A 16,283-nucleotide genomic window follows, 5' to 3' on the forward strand; every position below is an offset into this window, starting at 1 on the left:
AAAAAAAATTGGAAAAAGTTTATTAGGCAAGGATAAGAAAAACTCCCCTGAACTTCAAAATCTGTCTCCCCAGTCATGGCAGTTCAAACTCAGATGTTCTCAGCTTTATGTTTTACACAGGAGATGACATTCGGATGTCACTGGAATTGCATCAGCTGGTAAGTGGACTTACCACAAAACACTTTCCCTCAGCTGAGCTGTAGTTACAGTGTCCAAAACATAGTGAGTAAATGGTTACGTCCTTGAGAATGTGTCGTCATTGGGAATACGATGGCGTTAACACCACCCACACTTGCACTGGGACCATTCCCACGGTACTGCTCAAGGGAGACACAGGGTCTTTGCCTGCAGGGAATGTCACTGGCCAAGTTAATGTTTAAGAGCTAACTTTCTAATGCGAGTCTTACAAACCACAAAGAATTGAATTAATCATGGGAGGACTGCCAAACCACCATAACTTTCTTTCAAGCATATTCTTATTTCTGTTTGGAGAATAACAGATGACAGAAATCACAAGTGAACTTCCCTTTGGTCACCAAATATCTGCCTGACTTTTTTCTATGTATAATACTTCCAATGGCCTTTACAGAAAAATATGAGGCAATTCTCTCATTTGTTTCTGTTCGTCAGTAGTTCCCAACATGCTAGTATCTCAGTACTGCCTGCTCCTCTCACAAAAATGATTAAAATACCAAAGACTTCCTAACCTCTCAGACAGTAGTAGACATATCTGGTTTGGCCCCTGCAACTATCAGAAATCCACATGGTGTCCTTAGCAAAATAGTTTTGTGTTGCCCTAAAATCACATTCAGAAACTGACGATCTGATGGCAGTTTTTAATTAAGTTGTGCCTTATTTCTGTTAGCAACCTCCAATACTACAGTAGCTACAGCCTAGTGTGTGTCCCCCTTGAAGACAGAGATCTGCAGCCATTCACACCTTCACTGCTGAGATGCAGTCTCACGTCCCCCACTGCTGCAGTCAGAACCTGTGGGCTAGAGAGGACCCCCTAGAAAATACTGTAAAAATAATCCCTGCTATTCACTGAGGGCAGTAACTGTTGTGGCAGCACAGGGGAGCTTGCAGAGCCCACCCTTAGTAACTAACGGTGTGGATAACAGCACCTGCTAAGAATGTGAGTACAAACTCCGTGTGTGCACCCACATGCATCTGGATCAAATACACCTAACTGGGCATTTGCTCCAAACCGCTTATGTTTGTTAAAGCAGAAGCAACCACCAGACAGATCAAACAGTAACTGGGGATTTAGAGAGACTTGGAGAAAAAAAATGACCCAGCTTGAACAGAAGTATAAAAGAAGCACGACCGCCAGTTAACAACGTCATTAGTAAGTCAACATAGTGCTTTGGTCCTGATTTGGTTTAAATTGTAGAAACTGAGCAGTTTTCTCCCGTGACAGTCTGCTGAGCTTCTGCTACTCCTTCCCTCTGTTGAAAATGAAGCACTGTCTCATGTCCAGCTTGTGGCACGGGAAAGAGAAGGCCCTGTAGGATCTAGGGATGTGTCCCGGGCTGTGCTGCAGAGAAGCCAACTCCGCAACGTTCTCCAGGTCTAGAGGAAAGGGCTCTCCTCTACTCTCAGCAGAGAAGCGGCAAATGAGAGGGGACATGTATCAGAGGGAGGAAATGGTTATAATTATTCTCTGGCAGCATCCACACAGCTTCCAAGCTCTCCTGATTGTACACAGGCATATAAATTTGTTTGCTGCTAAGTTCTCATCTGGACCTAACGAACCATGTGCAACCTTCAGGGCAAGTTAGGGGACAGGTCACTCCAAAAGAAGTTAGGCACCATGGACACGGCTGTGCCAAACCTGGCTTGCTATGCCCTGCACAATGCGTCCGTGCTATCTCAGCACACACCCTTGTGCTGTGCCCCAAAGACATACCAAAGCAACCAAGCAACCACCACACCTCTTCCATTGAGTTACAAAAATAGAACTCCCTCAAACAACTGAGCAGGCCTCTTGTTATCCTAGAAACAGGCCAAAATCCCAGCATTCCCCCTCAGGAATAATAATCTGGGGTTGGAACAGCTCAAAGCCTGTCTTCCTGCTCGTATGGCCCTGTATGTGCCTGGATATTCCTGTACCAACAAGCAATGCTGCTTTCAACCAAACGACTGAAGAAGGGCTGCCCAATGGTGGTCAGTGCCTAGGCGAGCCTCCTGGGATGCCACACAGCCGCACAAAGACAGGCCAGTGCAGGCTCAGCCACGGCATGCACGGCCTCAGGAGGGAGTGATGGGGGCTGCCTGGGGTGTCCCACCAGCACCACTGCTCCAGATGTGGCCATGGTGAATTTATGACCTGAACTGGTGCCCACCAATTGGGGAGAGTTGGGAATGGCAAGACTCCAGAAAGCACTGGTAGTCCTCTCCCCCTGCCAGTTCCCTGCCAAAAGCATTGAACTTGGCCTTGCAAGCTCTGTACCTGCTGCTGTGTCTCACAGGTGTCTGTCCCAGCTGGGGCCCACAGCAGGTACCAGGTTCAGCATCCCCTCTCCAGCTCTGGTAAACAACTGCAAGGGCAACCTCCCTGGATAACACGATCAGCCTGAACTGACAGTCTACATCGCCAAGCCTGGCCTGGTTGTCTAAGCCCAAACATCTGGAAAATGTAATGCTTCTATCTAATACAACACTCCCCAGGGACCTGCCCTTTGCCTGCTCCCAGCTGAGAGAACGCAGCAGACTGACAGACGAGCCAGAGATGACACCAAAAGGCTGTCTGACAAACAGAAGCCGCAAACACAGCAGTGGTGAGCAACACGTCACTGCAGCAGTGCTGGGCAAAGGCTGCCTGTGCATCCTGAGCGTGGCTCCTTCGAAGGGCCCGCTGCCACACGTCCTCCACGGGCGAGGTGAGCACATGCATGGTGTATCTTGGGTGAGAAAAGCATAAAGACAAGAGAGGCAAAGATCTCTGGTCTTATGCTGTGTCAGGAATCACTGCAAGCTCTGTGCAGCCCAAACACAGCCAGCCTGCACCACCAGGTCAGGGGACCAGAAACGCCGTTAGCAGTACAGACAGACAAAGGACAGGTTCTCCTAACTGCTCCTACACTGCTCTCTGCTGCAAGGGGACAGATAAAAGGCTTCCCCTCAAGACACTGCTGTTTCATCCTCCATTGGTTCACCTGAAGAGGCTTTAAAGATTGACTTCTGCTCACAGAAGAAAAGAAGTCAGCAGAAATGAACACCACTGTTGGGCTTACTGGAGGTTGAGCTATCACCTCGCAGGCCTACGCTGCAGATCGAGTGCCAGCGACTGAACCAGGGGTCCGTAACTGCTCTTTGCTTGGTGCATGTGAAAAGCTCGTGCTGCTTTTCATTCCATGCCCAGGTCATTCCTGTGTCACTGCCTGCTGGACTGGAAGGAAATGACTGCTGTAAATCTGTTTTTAGAAATATTTGACTCCCTTAATATGTTAAATGAATTCCAGTTATTTATGGGATTTGACTTAGCTCAGGGTAAGACATATTGGATTGTTCAGACTATTCCAATTGTTACCTTTTTCACTAAAAGGGCAAGCATTGCTAAAGAATAAATTCACTAAAAACAATAATGCAACTAGATATTCAAATTGGTTTTACTACTGTATTAATTTATTTGAGGGAAAACTTGAAGAACTACTCACCTAGGAAAAACTGCTACCTTAGTTTTATCAGTTACAGGCTTGATCACCTAATAGCAGTAAAGACAAAATAAAAGAAATACAGAACCAAACTATAATAGCCATCACACGCTATACACAACCGTCACCATATTTTCTTTTTGGTCATTTACGTTTGCACAGGAACAACCTCAAACCTATGTTTTGCTTCTGTTAGCGGTTGAGTTTGGAAATACGACATAAAAAGCAATTTAGCATCACTTACTGTGAGCAGACAAGTGCCTGGCATTCTGCAGAGCCAGGGGACCGCCCTGTCACCAGAGCTTACAATCTGTAAGGTGCTCCCACAGCTACCTCTCTCCATGCACAGTATCAGCTCCAATATCGGGCTTCAAAAGACAAAGTAGAGCATCTCCAACACTCCTCCTTCACCTCCCCTGGTTATCCCTTGCTGTAAGCAGGAGAGCCTCCAGAGCCGGTGGTCTGCAGCAGAGCAAAAGGGAAGGGCCAGGGGCCTGTTGCGGGCGACAAGCTGAGCTGCCCAGCAGGCTTCCATTCTGCCATGTAACTGCTGAGCTCCTACACCACTTAGCCCAAATCAATTATCTTTGACCACATCTCACCTGATGCACAAGCACTGATTCATCGTTTGCTGTAGAGCAGATTCCTGTGTAATGCAGGGAGTATTTCTTAATGACCTAATAATTTAATAGAGGGCAAGCAAGGGCATGACTTTACCACACGCTAGCTGCTCTGTGGTAACCACGTATATGCTTCACCCTATGCTAAATGGGAGTTCATGGCCTACTCTTTCACTGAAAAGTAAACTCCCTTCAGTTACTTTGCATCTGTCATGCGCAGAAGCATGTGGTAGGGCATTTACTGAGAAGTGGCTGGTACGCATTTACCTGCTACCTGATAATGGCTTGTCTGAGCGTCTGCTCCCCAGCAGCTCATGGACTGATCACACTGCAGCAGTAACAGATTGAACAGCCCAGCCCAGGACGCAGATGTGCTGTCTGGCAAATCCAAAGCTTACAATGACAGCAAGTCTCTGTATTTAACTGACTGCAGGTGCAGTGGCCCTTTACCTGTCCCTCCACCTGCCTTAGTAGATGCTGTCAGAGTGCAAAAAAAGGAGAAGCACACAACTGGAAGGATTGGGCTGCAGACTGCTCTGCTCCTGCCATCCCCCACCTCTCTTCTGCTCCATGAAGACCCAACAGCTCTCAAGACACGGCCTTCACACAGTGACAGTCCAGCAACAACAGCCTAGGAGACAAAGCTTGCTGACAGCAGGGCAACCCAGTATTAACGAGAAAAGGGGTCGTTAGGACCAGCTAAGGGAGCTGAAAAGCTACCTCAGCAGCAAGGGTCACCACTGGCATCTCCAGAAAGGCTGCCTGCCCATAGGCAAAACCACACAACAGCAGAGAAAAGCCCTGGGGCAGGATGTGCTAACTCCAGCATCAGAGGTTAATCCCCGAGTGCCTGTGGGCTGTCAGCACTCTGCAGAGGTGCTAATCCATGGCCGGAGGCTCGCCTGACAGCAGCCTGGTAACACCTCTCACACAAGGCTCCTCCTTGGTGCTGAGGCTGGGTGAAGTCCAGAGAAGGATGCTTTACCTCCTTAGTAAGGGGTCTACGGATTAGGACATTTCCAGCACACGAACAAACCAAAGACTACAGTTTTGGGCAGCACAGCTTAATCTCATAAGAAGTTAAATCAGTTAAGCAGTTCCATGGATGCACAGCACCAACCAAGAGGGAGGAACAAACACCACAGTCTGCACTGGAGTCATCAGAGTTCCAACAATTTCTGTCATCTGAAATGTGCTCCTGACCACCTCACACCAAGCTCAGGGCTCCCACAGGAGCCAGAAAGCCCCTGCTCCAATGGGTCTGAGCGCTGCTGTGTGGACAGCACTATTCACTACACAGCAAGAAACACCATGGCAATAACCATCCCTAGGGCTGCACACGCAACAGGCAATGATGCCTCTGAACGGACTGATGCTCACGCTTGTCCCCCAGTAAGCTCTGCAGTGTAAGGTAGGTTATTGCATGCCTGAATTACCAGCTGCAATACCAGTGATGTCTGGTTTCAAGCCCGAAGGACCCGTATACACAGAACTTCCACCTAAAACATCAATCACACACATACAGTTTTGGCTAGTGAAACAGCCAAGCCTGTGCCCACTGCTTAAGGGGATTCTTTAATCAAAGAGAGGATCTTTACTAGCTTGTTTCTTTCGTGCTAAACCATCTTCAGACATTAACCTTTAATTTTCCCTAGACATTGCTAGGATCCGAAACTGATGTTTTTCTTTATCATCAGCTTATCCCAAGAAAAGAGAAGTCCACATGTAGTAGGAAACAGCTCTCCCTCTTCTCAAGACTTCAGTAAATGGACTGAGGAAACTTCTGAAAAGAAGAGAGAAGTCACTGTTTGCTGTGGGTGACCAATTTTGCTCCTTGCTCAGACTTTCGGCTACTAATGCCACAAGTGCAATCAAACGCACATCTGAGTTGTACCCCCCTACTATCCTCCAGAACCATCTGGCCCAGATTATGTTATCAAAGCAGAGGATGTTACTACATTCACCCTTTATTGAATCCTGGGAAAAACGCTTTGAGATCAGCCCCAAACTATTTTACTAGCTCTCCTCAACCTTGCTGAAAAAGCCCCCAAATTACAAAGTTAATTGGCAGCACATTGTTACCATATGTGGTGTGTAAGAGAAGCAGTGAAGTTTATTTAGGCATCAGAACCAATATTACTGCTCTTTATGAGGATTTCACCTTGGCCTTGATTACTAAGGCATCCCCAGCCTTTATCCTCCTGCATGTAGCCTGCCCAACATACCACAGCACACTGCAGCACAGGGTCACCAACCTGCCCCCATCCTGATTCCCCCTTGAGAAACTCAGGACACACACTCTGTCTGCTGTGCTTTTGCTTACTAGACCTCAGCGTTCTCCTTTTTCATGTTCACGGGCTTCTTTCTCGAGAAAAGTTCTCCAGGCTGTCTCACATCTCTAAAGCACGACCCTGAACCCAGCCAGCTATGCTCTGCGGCTGCTGGGACACACTGTCTCCTGCGGAGCAACTCTCCTTGCTCTAGCTGCCTCACTCATCTGGCTGGATCTTTCTCAAATCTTTACTGAGGGTTGGATTCTTGGTCTATGGGCTCTGATTTCTACTCTTCGCATTTAATCTCTGAGTAAAAAAAGGTCTGTAGCAAATTTGTATCACCAGCACCCTACTCCGACTCTTCTTCCCTCTTCACACTGGCAGCAGCAGCTTCTGTTGGAACCTTTGCACGGATGCAGCAGTATTCACTACGGCACGATGTCCCAGCAGCTCCATGACAGCAGTCCATAGCTGATGTCTGCAGCAAAGTTTGTACCCACAGGCTAGAAATCTTCTGTCTCTGTTTTTAAACTCCGACAGAATCACTGCATTAGTGTCCTCGCACAGGCAGCACCGCATACACTAATGTCCCAGCCCCACAGATGCACCTGCAGAGCTCCTGCTGCCCCATCTGAAGGAAAGAACTAAAATTTACACAATCTAGCAGGGGTCATGGGCAAAGATTGCTTGCCTTAAAGCTCCATAAACTATATTTAAATGCTCAAATGGGCTTTCATGAAGTGAAACATCAGGTTTCAATTAAGATGCCTTCATTTCCCAATCGGATGTGTGTTAAACAACCTATCAAAACCTCATAAACTTCAGTTCACAGCATTTTCATTTCCGGATTCTCTCTTCTCCTCTCAGTTTAAGTAATATCTTGTGTATTAAAATAACGTGTTTAAAAATAAAAACAAATCTGGAGAAAATAAGTGCAAAAGTCTGATGATTTCTGTCCTTCATTGGGGCAGCAGTCCTGATTTTCTGGAAGACAAATCAAGACCACATCCTTCTAAGGGTAAGTTCTGGAGAATGCAGAGAGGTGAGGTAAGTTACTTCCTCACTGAAGGGAATATTTGGGATAAGGTACCTTCAGTGCACAGAGCAAAACCCCAGTGTTTCCAGAAGCCCATAACAGCTTCTGTACGTACACACGCAGCAATGTGTTTCACAAAAGAACACTCTGTGCAGCTGAACCTGTCTGCACATCTTGCACACCACATTTTAAGAAGCAAATTTCTTACCTCCAGGCAGCCACCCGTCTAACCTGCAAAAACCAAATGTTTCTAATATTTCTGAAGACTTCACAATACAATTAGAGCACGGAAAATGAGGCGCTACTCTGCCTAGTCCAAATCCATGTGGCGGCATGACAAATCTCCTGCACTGATAACAACGGAAGGACAATGCCAGGGGCACAGCAAGCAGACCTTGTCCAGCAAAAGTGTTTCTCTCTGGGTTTGTCAGCTGTGCTAATGTGCCCAAAAAATGTCACGTGGGGTCTATGTCAACAACTATATCACATGTGTACATGAGTAATTTGCCCACCCAAGTAATACTTTCTCTAATGGCTGATATATTAGATAGCGCAAATATAAATAGGTTCTGAGGACAGTGCTGCAGTGTGAGATAATCCAGACAACCCAAGTCACCACCTACTCCGCACTATCACTCCACAAAGCTGCACTGGGGGTGAGAGGTATGAGAATGACCATTAAGGTATTTTGTTAATAACTTTGACCTAGGACTGTCTTTTGCAAGCTTTTATATCTAAAACTTGTCGCTCTAAGATCAGAATTTTTTACCAAAGGCCTCATAAAACTAACCTGTACCCTCTTTTACTGTAAGCCCGGGATGCAACTTCACAGCTGTATTCAAGGCACCGCTGAAATGTTGATGATCCCCCACAAAATCCTCAGTGTGTTCCAAGGAAGGATCTTGCCTTGGCCTGAAGGAGGCTAAGTGCTGCCACCACAACAGAGCCAAAGTCTCTTCCCTTCAGTGTCCACCAGTGGAGGCCCAAAGGAAAACTAAGAACAGCGTAAGCCTACTCTGCTGCCTGGTGTCTCATCCGTCCTTCTGGTTTTGCTTGCTTTGCTTTATACCTACCCCTCTGCCCATCAGGCCGTTGTTGAAAGGCAGTCCGATGAAGCTGAAAGCTGCCTCCTGGATGAAGTAGGGATTCAGGATACGTATCTCATGAGGTTCTCTTGGGACACGGGTTGCCACTGACTTCCAAAAGCCATCAGAGGCACTCTGGTAACAAAAAAAAAAAGAAAAAGAAAAAAAAAAGGAAAGATAAAACAACAAACACAATCACATACCAAAGATAGCAGACTGCTATTTATTCTTAAAAAAAAATAAAAAAATTGAAATGCACTCCTGGCAGCAGTTCCCGCTGTCCCCGCTCACTGCCACAAGGCACTAGTACCAGGTTGTAGTGGGGGTGCATCTTGGCGGGGTGACAGCAGCTCGTGCAGATGCACTTGAGCTCATCTGGATGACAAGTGCGAGGAAGACAGAGGGGCAAATGACCCCCTCTCTTGTGCCAGCTTTTCACTCCTGTTGGCACTTCAGCTAGTTTGGTTAATGGCTCAAGCATTCCAGCACACACTGGGATCATTCCCACCCGCCTCCACGGGCACGTACCCTTGGGCAGCAAAGGTGCTCTCAAGAACAGTCAAAGAGTTAAAAATGACCACACAGCTCTACTTTCAGTGGGAGCTACCTGCTTCCCATTTATCCTAGATTTATCCTCTTCTGTCAGGTTTTATGTGAATTAAGCTGTAAGCTTACAAAGGTGCCATCTTGTTTTGTGAGGAGTCATGCGTGTTCACGGTACAAGCGAAAACCAACTAAGTATGTCCTTTAATTAAAAAAACAATCTATTGCGTAAACATAAAGTCTTCACCCTGCAAAGACAGGACAGCATTGGCCTTGAACACTGCTGCCCCACCAGACAGCCCTGCGTAGAGAGGGGCTCCTGCCTCACTGCCACGTTACTTAATAGCACTGCTGCTGCCGGTCCAGATGTTAGCGGGTACAGCACGTACTGCCCTCAAAATAACCGGAGGCTCCGTGTTCGCGGGACTCATAGAACAAATGCGTTCTAATGTTTCCCTTCTGTTTGGCTTAAAAATTCAGAGCAAGGCACAGGGAGGATGGCAGGAATTTTAATCTGCTAACCAACAGCTCTGGCAGGGTGATCTGATGGAATAGCTCCTTCTCGCAGCATTGACCCATCTTCCCTGTGATCTCCAGGACAAGCAACAGAGGCAGACATAACACTCTACATAAAAAGCACATGCTTTGGGAGTCATTATTTACACCAGTTTAGGGTTGCTTGCAGCTTAACAGTGATTTTACAGTTGCTTTGAAAGCACTGCAGAAAATGTTGATGATCCCCTGCACAATCCTGTGGAGCCTCCCCTGCCCAGCAGTGATTACCCCCATAATTACCGACGGTGGTTCTGCCACAGCCCATGCCTGCTGTGTTTCACACACTGCTCGTACTGTGCATGGCTCCTGTCAACTCTTCTGCCCTGTGACGCTAAACACCTTACAGAGGCTTCTTTATGGAACAATCCTGTGGTTATCTTTAGCTGCTGGATTTCAGATCCTGAAGAATGAAACTTTGGTAGCTGACTCCTGCCTTACAAAAGGAATTAACACAGCAAACTCGACGATGAAGCATGTTATTACCCAAACCAACAGCCTAAGATACCTCATGCCATTGCTATCCTGTTCTGATTCCATGTTCCCCCTCAAAGCTGCCCAAACATAATACACATTTGCTGACCAGGGCAAGGATCCTGTGAGATTAAGCTTTACACTTTAACAATGGCAAAGTGCTCTCAGGACCCTAAATGGAAAAAAAATTCTGATTAACACTAATGATCTTCATCATAGTTGAATTAGAAAGAATACCTGGTGTAAAAGTGGTCTAACACTTTCCATTATAATGTGACATTTTCAGCCACCGAGCGATCTCACCATTAAAAAAAAAAAGAAAAAAAAAATCAACTTTATAAATGTTTAATAAAGCCCACCAGCCATTTGACCGAGGGATTTGAGGGATTTGGTATGTCAGCTGGGTTTTGCCTCCTTGTGAAAATTCATTAAAAATTGGATAATATGAAACCTTTGGAATTTCCTAAAGGCACATGTAAAGCAGAGGTCTTTCAGTTCCAGGGAAGGAGGGGAAAAAAATTAAATTAAAAAAAAGAAAATCATAGATTCCATTTGCATTAAGCATGCTCCAGGTCTCCGAGAAATGAAGATGATAAACCAAAACCTTGAACAGCTATTCATTCAGTGGAACCATTTTATCATGGGTTTAAGCAGGCACACCCTGGAAAAACAGCGTGTGACCCTGAAACTAAAATAAATTTATAAGTTGAATTACGATTTCACGTGCAGCTCTAAATATGGCATTGTCTAAATTTTGCAAACAATTCAAACCAAAGGCCTGCAAGCTATTGAAAGTGGACAAAAGCTGCCTTTTGTTTGGACTCGCACTCTAGCAGAGATTCTGCATAAGATCTGGGATTTAAGTAGCTTCTACGTGGCTTCCACATCACACACAAAATATTAAAGAGAAAAAAAGACATAGACACTTGAGACTTTTATTCTTTGCTGTTGCTTGAGCTATTCAGAAGCATAATTACGCGTATCGCAGTTGCCCATTCTCCCAGTGCTGTGTGAGCTGCTAGGACCACACCTGGGCTCCTCGCAGCGAGTTCAGCGCCAGTGGATCCTACCCATAGCTGAGAACACAGTCTGTCCACTCTGGTGCCTTCAGTGTGGCTGCTTCAGCTGCCATTCATCCAGATGACTTCCCTGACCACTTTCCTCACCTGCCACACAGCTCTGAAATAGTTTTGTTTTTTCCCTTCTGTCTCGTTTCTATTTGCTCCACGTTCTCCCCTGTAACTTTTCCGTGCCGTTCCCCTTAGATTATTATTGGGGTTAATCTTTCATTTTGGTGTGTTTTACCTCTGTAGTATCTAAAACAATTCTAGGGAGAAATGTGGAGTCTCAGCAGACAGCTCTCATACTTCCACCTATCCAGTAGGCAAAGCCCCGTACGGGGCTAAATAACTAAAAACTGTTTTCCTGGCTTATAATTACTGAATTCTGAGCCTTGCCGTTTGGCTGTACAGACCCTGCAGTTTTGAGCTACATCTCAAGCCTTGAGGTTTTGTTCTGCACCTTGTCACCGGTGAGCTACAAAACGCAGCCCCAGCACAACGGCCGGCCCCGGGGGGCTGCTCCCCAGCACCAGCCCCTCATGAGCTGCGGCATGGGGAGCGCAGCCCCTTCCAAGGCTCCGTGCTATCAGTGATGCTCGGCCGCCGCCGCGCCAGCTGTGGATGTCTGGCCTGGCTGGAGACAGGATGTTCAGTGAGGTTTCCAGAGCGGTTACCTCCCGTCGGGGAGCCCTGTCCCTTTTCAGGCAGGGAGCAGACAGGCGGGCACTCGAGGAGCCACCGGCACTGGGGGGAAGGCACGGTCCTCCTGCCAGCTCCGGGAGCTCAGACTTGCAGTTTGAGGTTGGCGGCATCCCCTGTTCTCCGCTACAGTGACTAAGCCTGCAGTGCTTAAGGGTGGGCCTCTGAGGATGCCATATCTCCCCTTCTGATTATTGTAATGATAGTAAGTCAGAAAGCAAGTTGGAAAACCGCTTAGGCAATGTTCCCACAGCACCTCGTCACCTCCTGGCATCAAGGTGGAAAACAGAGGGTCCAGGCTGGAAACCCTGTGTGGAGTTCCCACCTTTACTGTTTGTCGGTGTTACTGTGCACCTGGAGCCTCAGCCACAGAGCAGCGTTCACGGTGCCAAAGGCTGCCAGAAAGCGCTTATAGTATAAGCATAAAGAAACTAGCAACACGGAGAGCGAGGCAGCAGGAAAATACGACTGAAGGGCAAGTCTCTGAGGGGCACAGCATTTTTAAGCAATCTTGGAGTATTTTCAAAATTGTGTGATTGTAAAGGACATCACTAAAGGCTTTAGAGGAGACTATTTAAAAAGCAGAAAGCATTTCAATGGACCAGGGGTTTCAAGCCAGTCTCTTGCACAGCTGTAACCCAGCAGGAGAGACAGAAATATCCCCTCCAGAGATACCACTCCAGGAATAAATGGGTAAGACATGACAGACCAGAGATGCCAGGTTATGAGGGAGGGATAAAAAATGGCAGGGTTCACCTAATAGCTACAGGGACAAGACAATTCAGCTACAACTCCTCATTCCGTCTATTTGCAGAATACTGAAGGGTAATAGGGATAGCTGGTCATAAGCTATTTTTGTCTCCATTCAGTTTTCCATCTCCTGTTCTCAGATTTACCAAGGCAAACCACAACATATGTTAAAATAAAATGTGGAAACTCAGAGCCTTAGCCAAAAAGCACACCTCAACAGAAGATCCAAATAGCTAGAGGCAGGCCGAGTCTCCCAGAATAACAACATTTCTAATACACTAAGCAAAATGAGGGGTAATGCTACGGCATCCTGATGACATGGACGCTCCTCTTCTGTACCTCTGCGATACTACTGGATGTAGGATTACAAGCAGCATTGCTCTGGAAGACTTCCAAGTCTGATGGGAAGGGGACAGGGAGATTGCGCAGGTCAGCTATGCGCAACACAAAGTTGAACAAAGTCTGGGTATACGATACTCTGCTGCAGAGCAACAAGAAAGACAAAAAGGCTGGAGAGAGAACCTGTGGTAAATGGAGATCATTGCTCTTTCAAACTCTGGTAACGCCAGGAATGGAGAAGAAGGGCAAGAGGGAAAGAAAAAGCCAGGGGATGACGTACCAGTCACAAGACCCCACCATGCCTGGGAGCACATAGTTCACTGGGATCTCTGCCCCCACCTAGGCTGGAATGTGGTTTATTCTATACCCGTCATCCACAAGCACTCACTGTCACACAAACACAGGGTACAGCAGGAGTGCTGCAATCCATCTGCAGAGGCTTTGGAAAGGTTTCTGCTCAGGCATAACTGGATTAGATGTGGAAGGTGTGTTTCCGCTAGAAAATAACCATCTTATCAGTCAAGGCTGCATTTCTCAGCGGTCAAGCAGACACAGAGGCCTAGAAAATGCTCTTCTACAAGTGGCAATACAAATGCAATTGCATCATTTGCACTGATTAACAAAGCAACAAGGAATTTTTAGAAGCAAGAGCAAAGGTGCAAGGAGCCTGCAGTCTGGGTTGATGGTCAACTGCCAGACCCGCTAGCCCACACTCCAAATATATTTACCCAACTTTCTCAAAGTGATGCAGAACTCACCACCACCCTCTGTACACAGCTCCGATGGTCAGCACTTGTTCTGAATTTCCCTATCTGCAGTTTCTAGAGCCTAGAAATGCTCTAGAGTCTACAACTTTTTGTTCCACTCTTATCTGCTCCACTGAAAAGCTCCTGCTCAGCCTGAAGCAGGAACACTGCAGGTTGTGCTCAAGTCTTTCCCTCATCTTCTCTTTGTCCCACTGCCAAAAGAGATGCAGCTCTTGGACTGTCCAACGATATGATGCTTCTAATCTTTTATGTTTTTTGTTTCTTCTCTCCGAATACCCTCCCCCACTAAATCTAAAATCAAATGGCTGTAATTTCCCAGTCCTATTCCCTGTCGGTATTCCCCATCTCCCAACAGCCTCACAGCATCCAAGAGAACTCCTGACAGGTTGTAAACCCCCCAAATTTAGCTTTTACTAACGTTTCTTAGTGTAAAACCTGAACACATTTTCTACCCAGTGTTTTCAGTGGCAAAGAGCAGCAAAGCATGATGGAGATAAAAGCTTCTCTTCATACACGGCACTACTGGAGGGGTTTTTTTAAAGCAAAAATCTAACTATGCTTCTTTGGTACAGTTGAGCTAATCATACTTCACTCCATTGGCTAGAGATAAGTTTCTTTACGCTCGATAACCATGTTGAAAACCACAAGAGAAAGGAAACTTAACTCCAAGTAGCGGTTGAGGACTTTAAACCTTGTGTCAGACATATAAACTATAAGGCACCCTGGCTACACATGAAACTGGAAGCCGCCTTTGGTGGTGACAAACGCCAGCTGGGACGCGAGCCCGGCACCAGTGCGTTACACACCAGGTCAGTGTGCTAGAACATAGCAATGTGCTCTTTCCTATGGCCGTCAGCAGGAAGTTTCTGCCCTGTTTACCTGCAAGCATACATTACAAATAAGCAGAAAAGCATATGCAAGCAGGCCTACTGAACTGCAGCTTCATTTGACCTACATAACTTCTAGTGCTACAGCTAACCTACAGCCAGACACTGGCCTCCTGTGTTGGCTGGTCTAACACCAACTGTCGTCTTCTGATTCACAGGGCTACATAGCATGAGGCCATGACCAGCTCTAAAGAGTCGGGAGACCAAATTTATTTTTATGCTATGTTGGAAATACAAAGGAATTCCATTTTCTTAATGTATTTCTATGGTTTTATCCATGTAACTGAGAGCAAAATACAGTTCACAGTTGTAAGATAACAACACGCCGCTGAAAAAGAGATTGTCCTGTGAAGAAAATGAAACTTGGAACATGTCAGATGAGCTGCAGAAAAACGCTGAAGATTATTCTGATGAACATTATGTTTCACAAGTCAAAGCATAAATGATAGCTCACATGCGGTATGTCGGAAGATGTGTTTGTACTATGTGCAAACAGGGTGATGGATAGACTGTACTACAGGCGCTTTTGTTCAAAATGTAAGCTGGATTTTGAGCCAAAATTAGAAGAAATATTCCTGTTTTGAAATATCTTGGGAAAGATGGAAGTTTTTAGTAACAGGAATGGGTTTAGATAATTTATGCTTTTGTTGTGGTTTTTTGACGGTGAATAACAATAATCCTTCAATGAAAAAATATCCAAAGTAGTACAGTTTCAGAAAAATCCCAAAGCATCACAGGCCCTGTAATATCACCATTATTTACAGGGTATTTTACTCCCAAGGGACCAGCGCCTTTATCTCACCATTATTTTTATGACATAGTTTATGAAATGTCATACTCATATAACATCTATTAAAAGAATACTACGGCTGGAAGGCCAAATCCACATGTTACTAAGCACTGAAGTAGGACAACAGCCCTGCAACTTCAGAGCTTCAGCTCAGGATTTCTGTTGTGAACCGTAGCATTCTAATTTTCCCACAAGATTTTTCTTATATTGCCAAATGTCCAAGATCTAAGTGTTTTACACACGATACTTTCACATTTATAGCATCTCTGCAGTATTTGGCATGTATTACACCATTTTACAGGGGAGAAAACAGACAAAGGTGAATGCCCAGTTTTCATTGCCTCGTGATGCTCTGCATCAGACACCTTAAGCTGAATTTTCAGAACATTTGTTAAGCTCATAGTACAACTCCATTAACTTTGCTGCTGCTGAACACGCAGCCCTCCTGCATACCCACCCCATGAGACTTGAATGTGTTTGGGAAATTCTGATCTAACTTGCCCAGCATCACATCAGTCAGCCAAAGGCTAAACCACCTCCTCAAGAGGAATCCTCAGTGTCTGTAAATCAGGAGACCATGCTTTCTCCTCTCCTTTCCTCTCTCCTCTCCTTTCCTCTCCACAACACGTTCTACAGCTTCTGCAACTACTCATACCAAGGCTGAATGTCTTGCATTACAGAAATTAGTCTAAATCTCAGTCTGCCCTCCCCACTAGATAGTGTTCTAAAAGAGCCAGGATGTAATTATGTA

At 46.0% G+C, this 16,283-nt stretch overlaps 1 protein-coding gene across 8 annotated transcripts in view; it reads right to left on the reverse strand.

The window, feature by feature from the left end:
- Positions 1-16,283, reverse strand: part of ST3GAL3 (ST3 beta-galactoside alpha-2,3-sialyltransferase 3) — a 194,609-nt gene that overhangs the window by 19,633 nt on the left and 158,693 nt on the right. For all 8 annotated transcript variants that reach the window (XM_075424678.1, XM_075424674.1, XM_075424671.1 and 5 more), the window contains one exon: positions 8,659-8,805. In XM_075424678.1, the coding sequence (XP_075280793.1) occupies positions 8,659-8,805 (147 nt within the window). The remainder of the gene's footprint in view (positions 1-8,658; positions 8,806-16,283) is intronic.

Source organism: Opisthocomus hoazin, chromosome 6 (assembly GCF_030867145.1).
Source record: "Opisthocomus hoazin isolate bOpiHoa1 chromosome 6, bOpiHoa1.hap1, whole genome shotgun sequence".
Taxonomy (NCBI): domain Eukaryota; kingdom Metazoa; phylum Chordata; class Aves; order Opisthocomiformes; family Opisthocomidae; genus Opisthocomus; species Opisthocomus hoazin.